Here is a 22,631-nt window from a genome sequence, read left to right as displayed (position 1 = left end):
ACCCTTTCTTGAACATCGCAGAAGTGCTACCAACCCTCACTGATGGGCTTGGCCTCAGCCAGCAGCAGGTCAGTCTCAGAGCCAGCTGGAACTGGCTCTGTCTGACATGGGGCAGCTTTTAGCTTCTTCTCACAGAAGCCATCCCTGCAGCCCCCCAGCTATCAAGCTACTGGCCACACAAACCCAACACACACCCAAGGAAAGTATCTTCAGTGATGAAAAGCGTTTCTCCTGCTGCACCCACAGTTCATCTATAACTGACATGTTTTATTTCTTATTGGAATACGTACTGCATCCATAGTAACTATTGCAGTGAAATTCTAAAGACCCATCTATTTAATATCTACTACCTAGAATATATTATATATTCATGCTTCTTAGAATGTTAGCTTTGACTTTTTGTAGTTTAGGTTTTTCCATAATCAGTAACTCTAAATACTTACATTATAACCAAGTTTCTTCTCCTCCCTTCAATCTTTATCTTGGTAGAGTAGCTTAGTTTTCGTGGAAATCCAGCTTCACTGGTTGCTTTCCTTCAACCCTGAGTGTTTGTCCACACTCACACTTGCAACAAAGTTGAGCTTCCATTTGCGTTGACCACATGGACTACTTCACCCAATTTCAATCTGTCCACATTGACTACACTAAGCCAATTACCTTTGTTTGGTAGAAATCTGACAACAGATATTTTCCAAATCAAGTAGCGAAAAGAAGAAAACCACCGTAATGTTGTACAATGTAATTTTATTTTTTCAATGAAATGCCCTAGCGTCATAAAACAAACACGTTTTCTAATCTTGAAGCCAGCAAGATTGTGAAAAAAAGAAAAATCGAACTTGGTTTTCCTATACATAATTTCCATACTGAGACTACATTTAGAGAAAAAAAAAATAGAATTAAAATGTAAGCAGACATTACTTATGCAGCTCTCGCCTTAAAAATAAACTGGACATCATACAACTCACATATGGTGCTTTGCTAGTATAATATGCTACAAATAGAATTATTCAAATGCAACTATGCAGCTTTTCTATTTTGTTATGTTGCAACACCTTTGTTATTTTCTTCACACTTCATTACCATACTATAGAACAATCTTTTCTCCTTTTCCAGTGGCTCGTTTCTTGGAAAGGGGGCATTCACTGAGGTTGTCTTTGGAAATGCCAAGCACTCAGTTTTAGATGTTAAAAATATTCAAAGCATTTCAACATACATCCATAACTAGATTAAGCCTCCATTTTTCAAGTAAGGCTCTCGGGACTTGCTAGTAAGCTAATGGAAAGAGCTGGTCAGTATTTACTCCTGTTCTCATTTATGAGAATGAGATGTGGACAGCTGTAATGCCTCCGAAATGCCCTCACCTGCTGGAGAGCTGAGGCTGCACCATCGGATCCTGCACAAGATTTACAGCACCTTGAAGCCTGGGTTGTCTCACAGTATTCATGGACAGACCAAAATAACTGTAGAACATCTTAAACAAATGACACGTTCAAAAAAATATTTGCCTTTGTAGAACTGCATAATCTCATTTTCAATGAGGTTCTTAGGTCAGAGGTACTATTGCACTTATTAAACATGGCTTTAAAAATACAGTATATATAACACTTATGTTACAAAAGTTTGAAAAACATTGGATCAATCAACACTTCATTGCATTAATATGGAAAGTAAAAGCAGTACTTTTGGAAAAGTATTTAAGTATTTCCCTGAAATACCATATAACCAAAAACAGATCCGAAACTTTTTATGACTGTACTTTAAGCAAATATAATTTGCAAGTGCTTTTTGTCATATAGAGCAGTATGAATAACACTTTGTAGCAAAGATACCGCACACCACTTTGATTTTACACAAAACTGGAATGTAAATAATTTAAATTAAACAAAAAAAATTGGCCACGTATAACAATTTTCAAGTGCTTCAGTAATAAACTGGCCAATCACCACAGTTTACATAAAGCAAATACGAGAGACATGAAATTAATACAAGCTGAATGACAGAAATGCCCATACATATGCATGAACAGAGAATCATTAGCTGTTCAGACACAAAAACCCCTCTGATGCAATGAGTTTTAAAGTGAACTGCACACTTAAGAAAAGACAGAAGAGAGCAGGGGCTAACTTCACATCCTTAAACAAGCATAAATACATATGAGAAAAGCGAAACTTAGCCCCAAGCCTACACAGAGAATGTGTGTGTCACAACACACAAATCCATACACAAATAATCATTGCACAGCTACACATGATAGTCTGAAGTTTTTTTTGCTATAAAAACAAGTCAGCACAGTGAATTTGTGATTTATCAGATGCCAGTTTCTTCCCTTGACTTCACAAAATAATTTTTTTTCATATTTAGTTAAACATTATTCAAAAAACTGTCAATCATCAAATCATATTTTTAAACTTAATATTCCGACAACTTATTTTGCAAAGACATTTTAACATATGTAGTGTAACCTGCAAAGACTTGTGTACTGAAGAGGGAAGCTTTTCATATGTTAATTTTAGATATTTTGAAAAATTTAAAAGTTGCTGGTGTTTCAGAAGATATTTATGTTTTCCTTTGCCTGAGCCTTCCTGGTATTATAAGCATCCCTGCAAGTTGCTTGCAAGACATTTCTGTTTCTGTGTGTGGTATTTGGTATCATCCCAACAGTCATAAAACCCTTTAGAATCCCAAAAAGCATCATGCAAGGAAGCCTTTATAAAGAGAATGTACAGGATAAGGTATGATCTGTATACAGATGTGCTTTTATTTTTCAAAGTACTTCTAAACTCTTACTGTTATTACTTAAAGCCAGGAATGTGTGTTTGAATTGCATTGATAAGTTGCAAGGAATAGTTAGAACTACAAAATGAAGGTATTTTAAAAAAAAAGAAGATGCAAATGACAACACTGTTGTGATCCAGCATTTAAGCCACATGCAACTACGTAACACTCCCAGGAGATAATACCTTCTCAGACACTGAAAATACCTTGTCTTAATATGTTGGTTTGATGACAACGCGAAGTCCGATGTTTTATAACATTTAGATATTATTGTAACACCTGCTAAATTAGCTCTCTAGAAAAGCACAGAGAATTTATCAGTCATTGTGAATACATATATACATACAGCAATACTCTCTTCTAATATAACTTAGATTACACTGCTCCAAGATATATTTTAATGACTACAATGTTTTTTTTTTTTAAAAAAGAGACACAATGCAATAAGATGTCTAAAATGATACTGAAGCCATTAAAAAAAAAAATCTAAAATTTTAAAATACTTGTCAATTTGACCAAAATGCATATTTACTCAAATTCCTTGAGCTTCTTTTTTAGTTCTCCCCATTGGAGGAACAATGTCTATAGTAACTGTTCAACACTACTCTGGCTGCAGGCAGCTTCATCTTTACAGTTTTCCTCGATTCCCCTTGCAAATAGTTTCATTAGCTGGCAGTGAACCCTGAAAAATATGGGAATCAGTTAATAAGAAATAAATTACTTCTACATGTTTAATTCTAATAATCCATGAATTTCAATCAGTTGAACAAAGTTCCTTGCTCCAGACTGCAGAAACTGTGTTCTCAATCTTGATACAATCTTCCCCTGCAAAGAATGCTGGATACTTTCACACATCCATCACTCCTGGTCTTTTCCACACGGAAGTTCTACGGGGCACTGAGATGTTATACAGCTGATGATACACAATATAAAATATTTATAAAAATCGCTTTGGACTGCCAAGTGATTATGTCTTAACAGAATACACTTGCATGTAAATATTTTGTATTGTGTTTCTGGTTCCGTTTGTTTTAAAAACAAGATATAAAAACAATCAACCAAAAAAAAAACCAAAGGGACAAAAAGCCCTTCAAATTTCACAAACCTCTATTCAGTTCTAATTTGATTATCCACACAACTGCAAACCTCTTTCTCCATATGCCAAGACTGGAGATAAGACTCTGTTCTGTGTGGCAAAAACACAAACTATGGGACATACTCAGTATTTCTTTAAGACAAAAATGCTTAGTTAAGCTTAAATTTAAGAGGAAAAGCTATTGCTCAGAGTACTGAGGTAGTCCACTCAAAAAAGAATTCTCCCAACACCACCTTCACTTTCAATACTTCAAGCACATAATATCAGTACCTAAGAAGTAAGTAGGACTTCAAAGGTGAGGCCACCCACCTATCTCAGTCAGAGTGACCATTTACAATATACATGGTTGCAGTATTCTCTGGAAAGGACTCAAAATTAACAAACAAACAAAAAAAATTATTATCAGAAGACTCAAATTTGCTATGGGGAGGCATCTTTTGGGGATGTCTTTATAAGCATCTTAATATATTTTATGGTACATGGAGAGAAATATCAATGCTTACCTCACTTCAATAGCTGAACTGTCCAGAGTTTCTCCATCACAATTCCAGGTGCTATTAGCAATATTACAGCAACAGGCTGGATGATCTCTGCAGAACTGGCCAAAACGTTTCTTTCCTATGTCTGTGACACTGCTCTCGTTGTCATCCGAAAGCTTAGATGTAAATTGAAAACTCTTCACCCGATGAACATCTACAAATGAGAAGTCAAACTACAACGAAAAAATAAATCAAACCAGGCAATTACAACTAGTTCAATACATTTAATGTGTAAAGCAACTCAGCATGCAGCATTTTGTATTCAAGAAAGTCTGTCTACTCCAATTTTCTAGAGAAGCTTACCTGCGATATAGAGTGAGTTTTGTTTTAAAAAACTGCAGAAGTCAGAAATAACAAAGCAAAACCAGAACTTAACTTTTCAATGGTCCTCTTCAACTAGCTGCAATAATGCCACTTCACGGATAATTACATAACATGTTCTGAGATTACGAGTAAAGGGGTACAAAAACTATTACAAATACCCTAGAAAAACTATTATAACATGGAATAAAAGTCAAAAAGGTTTGGATTGGATCTTGGTACCATCCTCAGGACCTGTTCAACTACAGTCCTTAAGACACATGGGCTTTTTTGAAAGCTTTCTGCTTCTGCATTTGGAACAATGCCCTGAAGGTGAGAATTCCATGGCAATGTGATCACATTACAGAGCTGGCTGTACACAAAAATAAGAGTAGAAGGCAATATCATTATATTCCAACAAAATTAAAAATATAGGTGTCAATCTCCACACTTGGAAGCAGTGGTTCACAGGTACGAGGAGGCTCACTAAGCAGCGTGTCAGTCCAAACAGCTTCATTGCCAACTGGTATCCACAGCTGCACAGAGCCACCTATGAACGCTCTCATGTCTCAAATCTCAGCAGAATGTAGTCTCTTGATAGATGTTAAAGCCAATTTGAAAGGTACCTAGGGAAGGCTTCATATAATCAAAAATATCAAGAGAACAGTGAGCGTGAGTGAGAACGGGTGAAGGGAAGGAGACTGAGAATAGCAGGAAGGAGGAATACAGACACACACATGGTGTCCCAGGGAATGGTCATGAGGAAATACAGGAAAGAGAGTCTATACTAATTCTTCTACAGAGGAGGAAGGATAGCATCATAAACAAGTGAGATTTATTATTGCTTCTATAACTAGATATGACATTAGCCCATTGTTCAGATAATTTCCAGAACATTTTAATAATATCAGGTTGTGACAAATATTAAATGTGTATATTCACAGCCATAGCTCTGGTTTCAACAGATACTCCAATCCAAAGCAGACAGCAATCTCCCCTCGTAGTTTATCCTGACAGCTACAACATATGCAAGGAATAATTTTGAAGCTCAATGTATAAAGCTCATATATCCTGGTCACATATATGTATTACCATTCTGCTAAAAGCCTTCAGTCTACAATCAACCCGCAGTTCTGGTAATTTTCTTATAAACCGCATTTTTATAGAGTTGACAAAAAGTGATTTATTATTCTTCACTACATCTTCTACCTCAGCTGCATTATACTGCCATGAGCAGTTTTTCCTGACAAATACATGGGAGCACAGCTGTATTTGAATCACTTTGAATACTGTCCAAACAGTAAATATATAGAAAATGTTATGAAACAGAATTCAATTAGCAAAAGCGGAATTTTGTTAGAATGCCATGGCCAGAGACATGACTTAGCTGTCTTTTTTTTTTAAATGGCACACATGCTGAGATTTTATTACCCAGAATGTATAAACTTAAAAACCAAAACCAAACAAGCCCAGAACCAAACCAAAACACAAACTAAAAACCCATACACAAATAAAAAAACTCAAAACTGCTTTGTAGATGTTCTTTTTGTCATATAAGAATATCAATATGTACAACAGTTTGACTCTGGAGAATTCAGTGTCAAAGGGAATACACACCTGATCATCTTGGTTTGTATGTCTGACAAGATACCGTAGAAAATCAAATCTGGAGCATTTACGAACTAGAATGAGGTCAGCTGAACCATCTGCCAGATGAGCTGCTGGTGAAAGACCTTTTGGACTTCGTGGACAGGCACAGCTCATATTCACTGCATTGATGGCCAGAAATTTCCCTTTAATAACCTTCCATTCTTCTTCATCTTCTGAAACAGATCAATAAAAGTGTGGAGATACATTATTATTCGATCCACTCAAACAAGAGAACATTAAAAAGCAATAATTCTTGGCAACTTCAAAGTTTTTATTGGGCATATCCAGGCACTGTCAATAAATATCTAAAATAAACTGCATTTTAAAAAAAAATTTTAAAAATCTATTTTTCATATCCTAACAGAGAAAGTTGTTTTCTCTCTTCACAGACTGTGATTGTTCACAAAGGTGTTCACCATTTCTGACATACATAGGTAAAATTCAGGATTGATGCTATTTGGGTAAAGCCACAAAGCCTTAGGTAGGGTAAAGTCAGAGGCAAGTTACAACTCTTGAAGTGTGAAAGTTCAGGGGGATTTTAAACTTTGAATTTCATTCTTGCTCTTCAACACGTTAATCTCAAACAATGACGCAGAGCTATTAGGATTTGGTTTTCCAACCAATATTCCTCTTCTGCCTTAATGCCACAATTTATATTTGAAAAAAAAAAAAAAAGACAAAAAGGGAAGAGATAACTCAGGGTTCAGCAAAGACCAGCAGGCAGCAGATCAGGAGTCTGTTTCCACTGCAACCTCAAATGTCTGAAGATTAATAATATTAACAGAGTTGAACTTTCCTGTGTGTAAATTTTCAGAGATTTCTGGAAAATAGTACAAAAGTCTGCTTTCAACAACGTGAAACCTGTCTGCTAGAGTTTAGACATAGAATGAGCTTAAATGTGTGATGGTATAAATACAACCAACAGGCAGAGGAATTTTCTGGAACACAAACACTGGCAGGCACTGCACAGAGTTTTCATCTAAACTGTATTTCCTTGAACATGGACAAAAACAGATAAATGCCTTTGCATTTTTAGATTACACATAATCACCTTCCTGACTACAATAAGAAAAAGCCATAAAGTAGCCGTAACGCTCCTTTTCTCCTGCCAATACAAGTGGACTCAGACATTTCAAATGAACAACTTCACAGAAGTTAGGATTGCAGAACAGTCTACGGAGATACACATGATTGTAAGACTGGAGTTCAGGAGTGAAATGCTGCTGTTGATAAAAGGGGTACAATTAAGGAATGAACAAAAATTAATAAAGTTTGTTTATACAAGCTTGTTAAAGTTTGATCATCAAACCACAGCAACATAGAGATTGAGGCATATTAACTTAAAAATCTAATATTATTCAGTTCCCCACATTTGGCTTAAATGTAGTTATTTTCAAGGTGCTTCTTTGGCGGAACAATAGGTGACATATAAGTCTGAAATTCTGATATCCTTTACTATCTTAGTTCTAGAAACTTCATGTTTACTTTAGAGAATCATTATTACAATCGTCCAGGTAATTCTGGACCTGAAGTCCATGAAGTATAAATTTTCAATTGAACTCCTCCAAGCTTTATACATCAGAAAAAAAAAAAAAAAAAAAAAGGAAAAAGAAGAAAAAGGTATTTGGAAAATATTCTATAGTTCTTTTTTGCTTTTTGAACTTTTCTAGCTTCCTTGAATTTTTATTCATTGGAACTTATTATCCACTCTTCCAGTAACAGAACCAAGAAAAACAGATATCCAAGAAAAATTGGGTAGGACTATAATGTGACAAAAGACCTAAAGGAGAATTTAAAAATTGTTATTTTTTTCCATCCAGACTATCCTCTCTATATCCTGATAAACAAAACAGTAATAATAAGAAAAAAAGCAGCTCTTAAATTCAACATTTTCACATCATTTACCAGAGTGGTTATTGTTTGCTTTACAGCTGATCTTTTTATGTTGCTTTCAAACACGGCATTACAGAAAGAAATAATTTAAATCAGGTTCAAAATGTGTATTTTAAGAGATATGAGAAAGACTTAAATGTCAAACTGCAGAATGACTTTGTTCAGGCTGGAGGGAAATTATGAGGCCCTGCTCCTAGATGAAGGTACCTGAACACAACATAGAAACTACTGGAACTGGAAACATCTGTGTCCAGAACTATACAAGTTCTTATTTACAAGAAAACCAGGCATCTTCGAGTACGTAAAGAACAAAATAAAACCAACACCCTTTACCACTAAATCTTTTCATTGTTTATCTGAGAAGCATTAATAATTTTGTCTATAGTGTGTGTAGATGTATGTTAACTTTTGACATATGCTCACTGTAATAAGACTCGAATCACTTAAGGTAGAATGCTTATATATGTTACTATTACAGACTGTTTTCACCTGGTGGAAAAGTACTATCCAGTACAAACTTCAGCATGTTACTCAAAAAAGCTTCATTGTTCAAGCAAGAACGAAGTCAGGGTCTTCATCACATTTTAAATGACCAACTGTTTTCATAACCATTCTGCAGGGTGTATCACTGTAATAGCACAAATTATTTGCCCAAAATGTCTTTCATACAGAGCGACTAGAAGCACAGAGAGCATAAAGAGCATTTATTTCAACTGTCTGTTGTATATATACACACTGCAAGTTGCTGAAATCAGCATAAAGTACCAACACTCAAAGTTTACTGAGCACATGCACACAGACTACTGCACAACACAAATAAACATGTTCAGCCACAGTCAGTGCAAGCATCCTTCTAAACTCATCTGAACTATATACAAACCAAGTAGGCACAGAGAAAGAGTCAGCCAACGAACCCTGCTGAGTTAAAAGCTTATCTGAGATGGTGATATAAAATCCTTTTTCTTGCAAAGCGAGAGTAGCTGATTGTCATCATTTGCTTACCAGTAGTGCATGGAAAAGAGACTGGACTGTAAAGAAAGCCAGCTACCAGAAGTAAAATGGATTGAAGTAAACAATATCCTATATAATCAGCTGCTTAATGTCTTGTGCAATGCTGGCTAAAGCAGTCTTGATTGCTCACTAACCTGTGGCTTTCTTCTGCTTTTGCTCCTTTGCTGGATCAAAGCTAATAAAATGGCAGATTAAAACAAACAAACAACCCACCCAAACACACACACACAAAACTAAAAAAACCCCATCAAACAAACAAAAAATAACACAAAAGAAAAGAGTTGGCGATTTCTAACTACAGCTTTTTCTTACTAAACAAAAAAAACCAAACCACTTACTATCAGATTTAGCTCCTAAGAAAATACTATGTAAACCAATTTCTTTAGCTGAATCTGGGCATAAATTAAAACAACTCAAGAAATACTTCAATCTGGCCATCTGTTGATAGTATCAAAGATCAGAGAGCAGTATCTGGGATGAAAGCACTAGGTATAAACATGTGTAACAGGAACTGAAGTTGTCACAGAAATCTATACACAGCCTTTATGCTACCAATTAATCTCTATAGTATGATGATACTCCTTTTGCTAACAAATGTCTAGAAACTGGCAGAGATACTGTGCAAAATAATTGTAATTATAAAATAATCTAGGAACAGTGCTTGTGTCAAGAAAATTATGGTTTTATGCACTGGTATCTACAAGAAGGAAAAGAAAAGGAAAGCACAAGCAGAAACACCCAGAAGCAGGCAGCCCGGGAAGGATGAAGGCTGCCTGGTGTTTAAGAGGGTTTTTTCCAAGACCATGAACTGAGACCAGAGGCAAAACTCGGCCAAATGAATCTGTATATCTTACTCCAGCAAGGCCTCCAGCCAATCAATAGCAGTGCTTCCCATTGGGATGTGGTCATTTGACATGAAGAGATGTAACTAGGAGGAAGACTGCACAGGATCCACAATACTAACAGTTGTTTTAACTAAAGGAAGGAAAAGTTATGCCCATTAAAATGAAAAAAAAAATCCATGGAAGTGTGCTCAGGGGATGGAATAAGGAAGAAAAAGAGTATAAGGAGAGCTTAACTTGAGAAAGAGGAGAAAAATCTCATGTATTATATCATTTATAGTGAGTATTAGTGGGGTATTGTAAAGAAATACTGAAGTCCACTAGACAGGTTATTAGTTGTCCTAGTTCGCTGCCTCATAAGTATTTAATAAACAGCTTTACCTAGGGTGACTTTTGTCCTAACAAAGACAGATTTTTAATCCTGATCTATTCTGAAAGTTATCTTAATGAACTCTTCCCTTCTGTACTACCTCACAGCTTATCAGTTAAGTACTTCTCACAATAAAAACCACAGAGTCCTAGTTCACAGAATATATCTTTCTCAAAGAAACACAACATATTGAAATATACAAATAATTAGTATAATTTTATCAGAATTTTCTGAGGTTTGGGTGGAGACATCTTAAATATTTTTCACATATTTACATGTATTTGCCTTAAAGAAACAATAAATGATCTAGTAACTTTTAAAAAACCTCACACACTTAAACAAATATATTCTGAAAACTTAGTATTTTGTATAACACTACACCATCTTCCTTTTTATGACAAATTACCTTCATATTTTAATCCACATTCCTTCTGTTGTTCTGCCAGCTGTTGCTCGCTTTTCTTGCAAATGTAACACCTGAAAACAAAAATACCACTCAGTTCCTGAAAACCAAACCATTATTCACTTAAACATTTTTGTTTTACCCAATCATTACAGGACCTTCCGCCACCACAAGATGCAGCACAGCACTGACAGCCCTGACGAGGGAGGAATCATGAGAGCCCTGCAGACAGCACAGGTACTGCTGTACGGTGCTGACGATGACTGGATCTCAGAAATAACAGCATCACAGAGCCATAAGTTCACATGGGTTGGAAGGGACCTCTAATATAGTCCAAGTATCTGCTCAAAGCAGGTATTGTAGGATCAGGATGTCTGGACTCTTGTTCACTCAAGTTCTGAGTATCTGCAAGGGTAGAGTCCAGAAGACCTCTGGGCAACCTGCTCCTATATTTGACTGCTGAAACAGTGAGAGACACTGACATAGTGGTGCCAGTCCTTCATCTCAAAAGTGCTGAGTACAGGGGGAAAATCGCTTCTCTTGACCTGTTGGCTTCTCTTTTGCATAGAAAGCCCAATATATGGTTGGCCTTCTTTCCTCAACGACATACTGCTGATTCAGGTGCAGCTGCTGTTCATCAGGCAGAGCTGCCTTCTAGCCAGTCAGTGTCCAGTCAGTACTGCTGCATGGGACTACTCCACCCCATGTACATGACATTTGCCTCTCCTAAACTTCAGGAGGTTCCTATCAGCCATTTCTTCAGCCAGCCAAGGTCCCTCTGAATAGCAGCCCTGACTTTCAACATGTAACCCACTCCTCAAAGTCTGGTATCATCTATAAAACCACTGTGAGGGAACTCTCTGCCACCATCCTAGTCATTAATAAACATGTCGCACAGTATTAGCCCCAGTATTGATCCCTTAGGGACACCATTAGTAATTGGTTGCCAGCGGGACTCAGTACAACCTTTCTAGGGAGTCTAGCCAGTTTTCCACTATGCATTTATTTTGTTTATACCTAATCAATTTGGTTTTAAGAATACTACAAGAAACAGTACCAGAGGCCTTGCTAAAGTATGTAGCATCCACTGTTTCCCCCTTATACACGGGCCTGGGGACATGTAAGGCCTGGAAGCAGACTGCGTCAGTGAAAACTGGGGAAAAGGAGGCATGTCCCAGCCTTTTCCATATCTTTTTATCACTGGGTTCCCCATACCACTAAGCAGCAGGACCACAGTTCCTTTGGCATTTTTGGCATAACGATCTAACCCCTTCGTAAGAAGTAACACCTTTCACATCCCTCACGGATTTCAGCTCCATCTGAGCTTTGGCTTTCTCGGTTCCACCCCTGAACAGTTAGGCAATGTCTCCGTACTCCTCCAAAGTAACCCATTCCACTTCCACCTTCGCTACTTATCCTTGCTCATCCATGTTGGCTTTCTATCATGCTTACTCAAAGCTTCTGTATATCAGAATGGACTGCTCCTGTGATCTGAGGAGGTACCAACCAAGTCTCCTGGGCCTCTGTCCTCCAGGGAAGTCTCCCAGGGATCTTCCCATTCCCAAGATTCCAGAATAAACCAAAATCTGCTCTCAAAGTACATTGCAATTCTAATTTTTGTCTTGCTCACTTCTCTCAGGATTTTAAATTCTGTAAGCTCACAGTCACTGCTGCCAAGACTGCCCTCAACCGTCACATCCTTCATTTTCCTTTTCTGTAACAAGACCAGCAGAGCATTTCTGCTCGTCAACTTGTCAATCAACTGCATGATCACTGTCATCACCACACTCCAGGATTCTCCTGAACTGCTTGTGCCCAGCCTTATTGCCCTTCCAGCAATTATCAGGATGTATAAAATCCCCCATGAGGCTCCAGGCACTCTTTCCTCCCTGAGTGAGACCTGGATGACAGCTTTCTCCCTCTGGAGCTTTGCCTGCATCAAGGCACCTGATGGATCAGGATAGTTGCTCCAGCTAGTGCTGAAGACTGTGATCTGTAGCATGTCACAGCAGTATTACAGTAGAGCCTTAATAAATTCCATGTAGTTCCTGGCCAAATTTTCTGGCTCCTCTGTATCCTGCTGTGACAACTACTATATCTCTGACAGCTTCATATATAAAGAAGAAAAAGAATAAATAATGGTGCATAACTTCAAGCAGGTGAAAGCAAAGAGAAAAGAAGGAACCTTGGAGATTAAGGTAGGCCCTCTGAAGAAATAAGTGAAGAATATCACAGAATTTATATAACATAGTTATAATCTATCGAAAAGGACTAAATAGGTTGGTTCCTGAAAGGACCTATCCTCAGGACAAGCCATGCCAGCTGTTGTCATGGCACTAAAATAATTTCTAACATTGCTAGGTCCAATTACAATGTGAACATTTGAGATTTTTTGAATAATTATTCCCATTTGTAGAAGTTATGAGGTATCCGGACTTTTCATGTATCAGTAGTAACACAGCATAGTACCCTCAGCATCTTGTAACTGGCTATTATGCTGTTATACTTTGTTTCATTTCAAATTGGGGGAGAGGAGACATAAGCTCACAAAATTTTATTACATTTTTGTTTACTAACCTGATGAGGTGTTCTTTTTAATGAGTAAATAAACTTTTTAAAAAGCTCATCTCCTTCAGCGTAAGCGTTTTGATGTTAAAACAAACATTTCTGTGACTTCAGTTCATGTACAGGCCTTTTCAAATAGTTCACATCAAATATCTGGAGATAATCATTAGCCTACCCTGTTCTGCAGCTATCTTTATCTCGTGGAGATCCCAATGCGTGTTTTGCTGGTTGAAAAGAAATTGTTCCTTCATAGTAATGATGAGAAAGAAAAGTCTTGAAGCCTACATAAGAAAAAAAAGGAATAGGTAGCATTAAGTCATTATAAATCCACATTGCTTAACAGCTCTGCATACACCCATGGATTGTTCCTCTCCTTCCTTCTCTAAGGATTGCAAAACCATAGTTGCTCTCCTCAAGCTCACAGCTCTTTGTGTTATGATGTCTTAGTCAGTAGAAGACAAGGAAATAACCCCCCCAACTGTAACATTTGCAATAGTGCCATTACTTGGCTTGACATCTTTAAGACACAACTAAAAATTTTAGCTGTATGTCAATGCTGAATCTTAATATTAGTCTACAGCACCCTGCTTTTTTATCTTCTTTCCCTAACACAAAACAAATCAAAGGTGGCAAAAAATACCTTCCAGTAACATAGCATTTGTCCAAATACTAGCTCACTACAATAAACCACTCAGTACTTTCTACAATCAGTGCTGGAAAAAGGACAAAATTGACAATTCACTCCATCAGTTGAATGTCCAGGAGAAAGGAGTGCCTATCACTGACTGAAAATAAAGTAAAAATTACTATCACAGAAAAAAATATTACTTTTTAGAAAGCTAAAACTAGTTGACATAACATGACACATTTCTATTAACAGAACAGCACTAGCAATTTTAGTAATAAAAAAAACCTTATTAAACAAATTTGAATTAGGGTTGCTTTCAACATAATTTATAACAGTTAAATATAAACTTCTTAGCTCTTTATATAGCCCATAAAATAATTAAAATATTAACTATCAGTTAATTTGTTAACTGTGCTATGTAGTCAAATTCAACACAACTTTAATAAGCTTGTTATGTTATCCCCCAAGTCATGGAGCTTTACATAATGTGATCCACTGTACCTGGTACCACAAGGAGTTTAAAATCAGGTTCAGTTTGCCTCTTATGTTCAAAAGCGTCAGAGCAGCTTGGTTTGGAGAAAGTATATCAACTGCTCCAATACATCTACATGCTGACAAAATAATTTAATAATTACATAATTACCTGAGTAGTCGTATCTCATGGGACCCATCCACCGTTTTTTTTCACTATCTTTTAATATATCACCATAAAAACCGTAACCCAGCAATGATACAGAGTACTTCAAAAATGTATTCTTATGATGTACTGAAGAGACATCCAGAGGCTGACAGTCACCTATGAAGATTAGAAGAGTAAGGTTTTTTTAAGGCTTGTTTTATTTGCAGTTGGAAACTTGAAAGTGCCTTTGCCATTACAGAATCTTTAAAAATGAAATTTAAAAATATATGTTGTATTTATGTCATAATATGTCATATATCCATATATATTTCATATACATGCAGAAAGGGGATTTTTTTCTTTAATACTAATTTCATTTAATATTTAAAAAGCATTAAGCACTACCTGAAAAGTCTGTATGCTAAATATAAATAATGAAGAATTTACACTCATTTACCGTGTAGCAGTAGGAGGGGATGTTATAGAACAGATCAATGTAGTATCTGTACATCTGCCAGATACTACTTAATCCTATGTGAGTGTATGTCACACTACCAGAGGATAATCCCAGGTGAAAGGAGTCTTAGGATGTTTCTCATCAAATTTTCCACTCAAAGTAAGTTCAGCTATGAGATCAGATCAAGTTACTCAGAGCTTATTCAGTCAAGTCCTGAAAATCCAGAAGAACAGAGAGCGCACCACCTCTCTGATGTCCTCATAGTGTAAGCTTTGGAGCAGCTGTAGGTTTGGGGAGGTTTGGGGTGGTGGTGTTCTTTTTTGCTTGTTTGGTTTTTCGTATGGTTTGCCTTTTTTTTCCCTTTCACTTTTTGCCCATTGTCTCTCATCCTTCCACCACAGACTACTGTGAAGAACCCTTTACGTGAGAAACACTCATAAAAATCTAAACACATGTGTATATATGCACATTTAATAATCCAGCTTAAATACTGTAATGTACTAAATTCATATCTCTCTCTAATCCTAGTCCAATGGCCTACACTCTACATATGATGAGCAGATCTAACCAAAGGTTAGCAAGCAAGAAGCACATCTGTAAACCTCTGCAACACCAGCTCCTAAAACTGAAAATGTTAAGCTCTCAGTAACAAGTCATAGTGAAATAATTGTCCCTTGGAAATTCTATCCTTTATGCTTACACAACATCATTATAACTGAGGAGTATCTTGCACAATTTTCCAAATTCAGTATTAAGAACTGGGTGACAGATTCTTCAGTGTGTGGCAAGATAGGATGGACATCACAAATCACAATGCACTGAACATGCCAAGCTGTCTCCTTCAGCCCCCATGCAGTTCAGGGACTCCATTACCAGAGGACTTAGAGAAGCGGCAATGCCATCATCCCTACTGATGGCAACATATCAAAAAGCACCTGTTGAAGAGTAGTTATTTTCTTCCCTAGTTTCTCCTCAAATATATGACTTAGAGATAGTAAAAATGGGGAATTATAGGCTAATTCCAGTCAAGCAGAAGTCTTACCTCTAATTGGGCATGCAAGTATTGAATTGCACAGGACAATTGGGCAAGTACTACAAAATACTGCTATTCAGGTGTACATGTGCTCATCATAGCTGTCTCTGAGGGAGAGATATATGGTCCAACAACTTACGCTGCTTATTGTATTTTACTGCTATCTTCAAAAGCATGTCAGAATGCATGAAAACTTAAGCACCAGATATAAAATTTCAAAACATTATGATCCCTTGAAAACAATGAATTACAGTAAACAATTTTAACCTCCTGGATTTCAACCAGAGATTTAAACCCCAGACAAAAACTCCATATTTCAACTCAATCATTATCTTTAAATTATATTTCACAAACATATAGAAAGAACTAAATGGAATTACTGTGTTGGGCTGTTTTAATAATTTTCATAACAAAAGAGCAAACTATGACCACCCACCTACAATAATATGAAGAGCTGATGTTACTGGATCAGAAATGCCAACCGTTGAATAGCATATGCAATCTGTTGATCCTGAAAAATAAAAAAACCCCACGCTAATTTATATCTTTTCAAAACAAGTATTACTGGCACGGTCCTGCAAATAAAAGCCTTATGTTCCTTTGGCCCACCCCCTTCTATTTTATGGAATAAAGTAAATGTAAGGATAAAAATATTGTTATTTAAATTCTAACATTTCTCCTTACCAGCAACAAGCAGAATTTCTGTCTCTCCATACAAAGTACAAAAATTTTCACTATATAAGCGATAAATATATATTAGTTAGTGAAGGGAAATAAGTTAATTCACATGAAAAATTTCAGAATTACATTACAGCTTTTATACAAATTAATGATGAAAGAGAAGGAAGGCATACACTGATTCTCCTTTGCTCAAGATTTCTTACTCATTAACATCTCACAAAAGGAAGTTGACTGATTTCTTGCTTTTTGGGGCACTGATCTAAATTCCAGACTACCAATATTGCCTGCTCGTCCAGCTGCATCTTAAACCAGAAACTCCTGCTTAGTTCTATTATTTGAAAATTAGTAAACACTTACTTTGAGGAATTAGTTTATAGACAGGGATCAAAGTGAATAGAAACATGCCCTTGCAGTTTTGAGCAAAATATCTACCAGAAGAAAGAGAAGCTTTAGGTTTCACCTATATTCTGTCTTTGTTACTAACTGCCTTCAGCCCATTCCTTACTCAGTATGTCCACTCAGAATTTTAAGTGCTGTTTATAGACAGGCAATTCTCCCTGATACCTCTTAAGAATAAATAAATAAATGAATAAAAATCTAAGAGCCTAATGTAGGATTCTGAATCCCACTCTGCAGCAGGGACTTGAAAGTTAGAGCGAGACATACCAAAGCATTTTGTTGCAGCACCTAACTCCACATTTATCTTGTAGTTTCTTCCATCCTTTCCCTGAAATTGAATTCCTTTAAAGTCAAGGCTAGATATCTGAAAACAAAAACTTAACTTTGTCCACATATGTTCTCAGTTTTCCTACTGATACACTAGATTTAGTGTATCAGATACAGAGTACTTCATTTCTCAGGCCTAATCAAATTGAAATAAGACAACTAAAAATGGATGAATGAGCAACCACTATTTGAAATCCCATTTTGGTTCTTTCGCACTTTGAAAGCATTGATGGTATGTCAACAGGATCCAAGAAAATCCTTTCCCCTCCAACTCGCTTCTCAGGAAATGGACACCGCCTCCCTTACCAGTGAAGGACATGAGAGAAGCTTCTACCAAGTAAACACTACACAGAAGCCTGTCACAGTGAACAAGCAGCAGCTCTGGAAGCCAATTAAAGAGAATATAAATATAACAGAACTGCAGAACAAAAGAACGTGACTAGACAGATCTGTCTCTGCAAGGCCAAGGTTCAAGATGGCAGAAGCGTACCATTGCAAGCACATGCCATTGCACAGGCAACGGGACTCCAGTTTCTCTCAGTATCATAACAAAGATACACAAATGATGTTACCAAGCCACATTTGGAGTTCTATAGCAGAAAATACTAAGTTGAGTTCAGATACTTAAGCTATGCTCTACTGCCAGTTTTTTTCAGCTTAATTTTGCCCCCTACACTCATGAATTTCAGTTAGGTAGAAAATTCTCACTACTTTTGAAAAGAAAAACAAACAAAAAATAGCCACTAAAAGATCTGACCTTAACTTTTACTGCTGAATGTATGAGCTCAACATTCCATGCAACCTTTCTCATTTCTTCAAGACTTGTTTACATTCTGCTGCTAGAATTACCTTTGTCCCACTTGCCCTGATGTAAACAGAGCTTCCAAGTAGTCTTAGACTATAGTGGGAGAAGAAGAGGGGCATTCACAAGCTACATTTTAACACCAGAGGCTTATCTCCTAGTACTCTTCTGTAGTCAATTAAAGGCTGATTTATCTGTTGGGCAATTTTATAGAACTCATTTTCATTTCCATTCATTACTAGCAAGGGAGGGCTAAAATTAGATCTGAAGTCTGAAATTAATTCTGAGATTCTAAAACAGGAGACTGGGGAAGACACCAACAGTGTTTACCAAATGTCAAATCATCCCTTTCTCATACATGCCAGTGGAGTGCTAACTAAAACAGTGTAATAGTGTTGGATTTTTTTCTCTCTCAGAGATAGTAGTATGGAGCAACAAAACCAGTATCATTCCTTCATACATTGCAAGGGAATATAACTGGGCATAACACCACACCGAGCATGAACCTAATGGTAGTAGTTTAAAGGTCACAAAAATGTTCATGATGCCTAAGGATTTGAACCACTTTGAATACTTCACAACCAAACAAGAATTCTAGACTATTAAGTGGGTCTTGAATAGACTTGGCATCTACTACTGACAAAACAGCACTCCAAGTAGATACACACGCAAACCCCACCAAAATCAGGCTTATTTCCTCAGTATAAATCTGATATGGAAATCAGGATTAGAATGTAAATATAGCTTGACTAATATCCCTTGATTAACAGCTTAGAACTGCCAGAGCACTCAATTTGGGCAAGCAGTTTCCCTAGAATATGACTCTTAACTAATGTTATGTGGTGGATACTGTTTGTTCTGGTTAAACCAACAGAAAAATTATACACATACTCTGCCAGATTTTCTTTGGGGATTTTTAAGGGCAATGGCCTGAGTGAAAGAAAATAAAAGAGGCTTTTATGGGTTGCACAGAACTACATGCAAACATGACGAAAGTAGCAGACTGCTTCTTAACTGAGCCCAAATTCATTAAAAAAGAAAGATCTTTAGCATAGAAACTAATCTTTACATCGGTGTGCTGGAAGAGAAGATCAGCATGTAAGGGAATAATTAAGTTTCAGGTTAAGACACTTAGAAGTAGCTACATAGTTTGCAGTGTTACATGTACATATGTCAAAGCTTCCACTCAAGCAGATCTTGCCAGGAATGGTGACAGCAGCCCAAGCTGGATTCAAGGTACTCACACACAGGCCCCATTTGAAGGGCCTTAGGAAAGAAGACAGGCAGATGCAACACAAGATCTACAGGCTTTACTGACCATATTGACCAAATGCATCCTGGCTATAACTTGAGTTTACATGCCCATCTCACCCACAGACACCACAAAAGAAGCATGAACTTTCAAATATCAAATTGAAACTTACCTGAAGGAGACTAACTTTGTTAACTAAACTGGCACCAAACACCAGTGTTCAAGTGCTGCAGATCGCTCTGCCTGGTTTCCACCTGCTGCTCTAGCACTACAGCTGCCTTGCACAGGGGTCACACGTCTCTGCGCTGGTGACACCACACCACCACCTGCAGACAGCTGAATCCCAAACTAAATGTCTGAAATCTCCCAGCTAAAGAAAGCTCTCACACCAGATATGTTGATACTGAGAGCCTACTGAAAATATGATGTGTGTAGAGGGCACATCAACCAGTCTTTGCTAAAATAATTACTTTGAATCTTTACCATACATTATGCACACTAGAGCTCTGTTTCCTCACCCATTTCCCCCAAAGTCTGTTTGCTATTAGGAGGTACCTCACAGCCATATAGTTGTTATATAGGTAAGTTCTTCTATGGTCTTTCCCTACCCAAATTTACACACTCTCACTTTGTAAATACATAAATTTAATGATTTAAAATTTATCAAGGAAATCCTTTTAATTAATCACAAGGAGAAATGATCAAGATATGTATTTAAATATTAAAGAGTATGTGCTCCCCATAAAACATATTTGCTAAAACAAGATTAAATAAACCAAAGTGATGGACTGCACTAGATAGAACACAATGCAGCTAAATCACCAGATTTCCCCTTCGCAGGCAAATATTGCTGGATATTTGTGAGTAGACAAGTCATGCAGAGAAGTGCTCAGACACCGCCTCACAAGTTTTAAATTGGTCACAGAATCACCAAAGCAATAAGCAAAACCAGCTGTTTCTCTGGTTGTATGGAAGAGTTCATGCCATTGATTCCAAGGACCAAAAAAAAGTGCTAGAAAAATGCTTCGATTACTAACTTACAACTAAGTTTTCTTAAACCAAAACACATATGCCTTGCCCAATAAGTATTCACTTTTGTGCTTCTACTGCTGGAAAACTAAACTCCTAAGAACTGGAAGTACTAAACTAAGCAGATGACAGAAGCAACAATCAGCTAGATGTTGATCCAACAGAAAAGAGTGAATTTAACAAAGAAACTTTTAGTGCTCAAGAGCACTGTTCCATGTGAGATAACCTTGACGGGCAGGTGCTCCCACAGCACACATAAAATCCTCAGGAACAATTAGTATGGCAACAGGATTCTGTACTGCAAACAGGCAGAATAACAACTTCAGTGGGGATCCCATAAGTTTGTAGTATTTTTGTGAAGTCACAATTCATGCAGTCACCAAGAATCACATAAAAGTTTGGGTTGGAAGGGATCTTCAAATGTCACCTAGTCCAACCCCTCTGCAATGAGCAGGGACATCTTCAACCAGATCAGGTTGCTCAGAGCCTCAGCCAGCCTGGCCTTGAATGTCCTTCCACCTCTCTGGGCAACCTGGGCCAGTGTTTCACCACCCCCATTGTAAAAAATTTCTTCCTCATGTCTAGCCTGAATCTCCTGTCTTTTAGTTTAAGACCATTACCCCTTGTCCTATCACAACAGACCCTGCTAAAATGTTTGTCCCCATCTCTCTTATAGGCCCCTTTGAAGTATTGAAAGGCCATAATAAGGTCTCCCTGGAACTTTCTCCAGGCTGAACAACCCCAACTCTCTCAGCTTGTCCTCATAGGAGAGCTGTTCAGGTCCTCTGATCATCTTTGGAGACCCTCCTCTGGACCTTCTCCAACAGCTCCATGTCTTCCCTGTACTAAGGGCTCCAGACCTTGACACAATACTCCAGGTGGGGCTTCAGGAGAGCAGAGTACAGGGGCAGAATCACCTCCCTTGACCTGATGGTCACACTCCTTCTGATGCAGTCCAAGTTAATTGGCCTTCTGGGCTTCAAGTGCACATTGCTGGGTCATGTCCAATCTCTCATCCACCAGTGACTCCAAGTCCTTCTCCACAAGGCTGCTCTCAATCCATTCATTCACCAGCCTGTATTGGATACTGGGGGTTCCTGCAACCCAGGTGGAGGACCTTGTACTTGGCCTTGTTGAACCTTATGAGCTTCACATGGGCCCACTTCAAGCTTGTCCAAGTCCCTCTGGATGGCATCCCCTCTCCTCAGGTGTGTAAACTGCACCATTCAGCTTGGTGTCATCTGCAACCTTGCTGAGGGTACATTTGATACCACTGTCTATGTCACTGGAATCAAGTTTAACATCTGCACAGACTGGCTTAAAAAGGAACAGTTCAGAAATAATTTGGTCTGGGTTTTCTTGGTAGATAAACACTTCAGCATAAGTTCAGTACTACAGTACAACACAAATGGATTAATACAATAATGGGAAATCTAAGAGATGAGATTAACATCACAGGAAAAAATAATCTTGACTTAGTTGTCTTCATAGCAGACCCACCAAAGTAAATGCAATGTTTAGCTCCTAGACTGTCATTTCCAGAAGTATAACGGATTTAAAATGCTGAAGAAGGAACACAAAATGTTGCACTTCAGATTTCAAACTGGGCATACTGAACCTTGAAATGAGATACTAACTAAACCACAAAGATCATTATATAGTACAAACATTTTAACAGAGAAGGTTGTGGACATATCACTTGGAATCATTAAAAAAGAATTAGATAGCTTTTAATGTGATGCTTTAACACATTTTCTAAGAGAAATTTTACAGCCTAGATGACAGTAGCATAAAAGTCCAGTCACGCTTCATGATTTTACTTGTATCTGTTTTTTAAGTTTGTGAATGAATCCTCCACCTTTTTTCTATACCACTTTCACATAAGCAGCCTGTGCAGTCTTTAGGATTCTCAACTTCTACAGCTGCACACCAACAAATATAACCATACTGCATCCTTCAT

General features: G+C 37.4%; 1 protein-coding gene across 2 annotated transcripts in view; it reads right to left on the bottom strand.

Moving 5' to 3' along the window:
• Positions 1-727: 727 nt before the first annotated feature.
• The window catches only part of CERK (ceramide kinase), a 41,399-nt gene continuing 19,495 nt past the window's right edge, over positions 728-22,631 (bottom strand). For both annotated transcript variants that reach the window (XM_065858681.2, XM_071803411.1), the window contains exons 7-13: positions 16,618-16,692; positions 14,716-14,868; positions 13,620-13,725; positions 10,883-10,953; positions 6,328-6,533; positions 4,375-4,583; positions 728-3,457 (exon numbers count right to left, since the gene is read on the bottom strand). In XM_065858681.2, coding sequence (XP_065714753.2) covers positions 3,358-3,457; positions 4,375-4,583; positions 6,328-6,533; positions 10,883-10,953; positions 13,620-13,725; positions 14,716-14,868; positions 16,618-16,692 — 920 coding nt within the window. In that variant the 3' untranslated portion in view covers positions 728-3,357. The remainder of the gene's footprint in view (positions 3,458-4,374; positions 4,584-6,327; positions 6,534-10,882; positions 10,954-13,619; positions 13,726-14,715; positions 14,869-16,617; positions 16,693-22,631) is intronic.

The sequence above is a fragment of the Patagioenas fasciata genome, chromosome 1 (genome assembly GCF_037038585.1).
Source record: "Patagioenas fasciata isolate bPatFas1 chromosome 1, bPatFas1.hap1, whole genome shotgun sequence".
In the NCBI taxonomy this organism is placed as follows: domain Eukaryota; kingdom Metazoa; phylum Chordata; class Aves; order Columbiformes; family Columbidae; genus Patagioenas; species Patagioenas fasciata.
The sequence above is the reverse complement of the archived record's forward strand: the minus strand, read 5'-3'. Positions and strand labels throughout refer to the sequence as shown.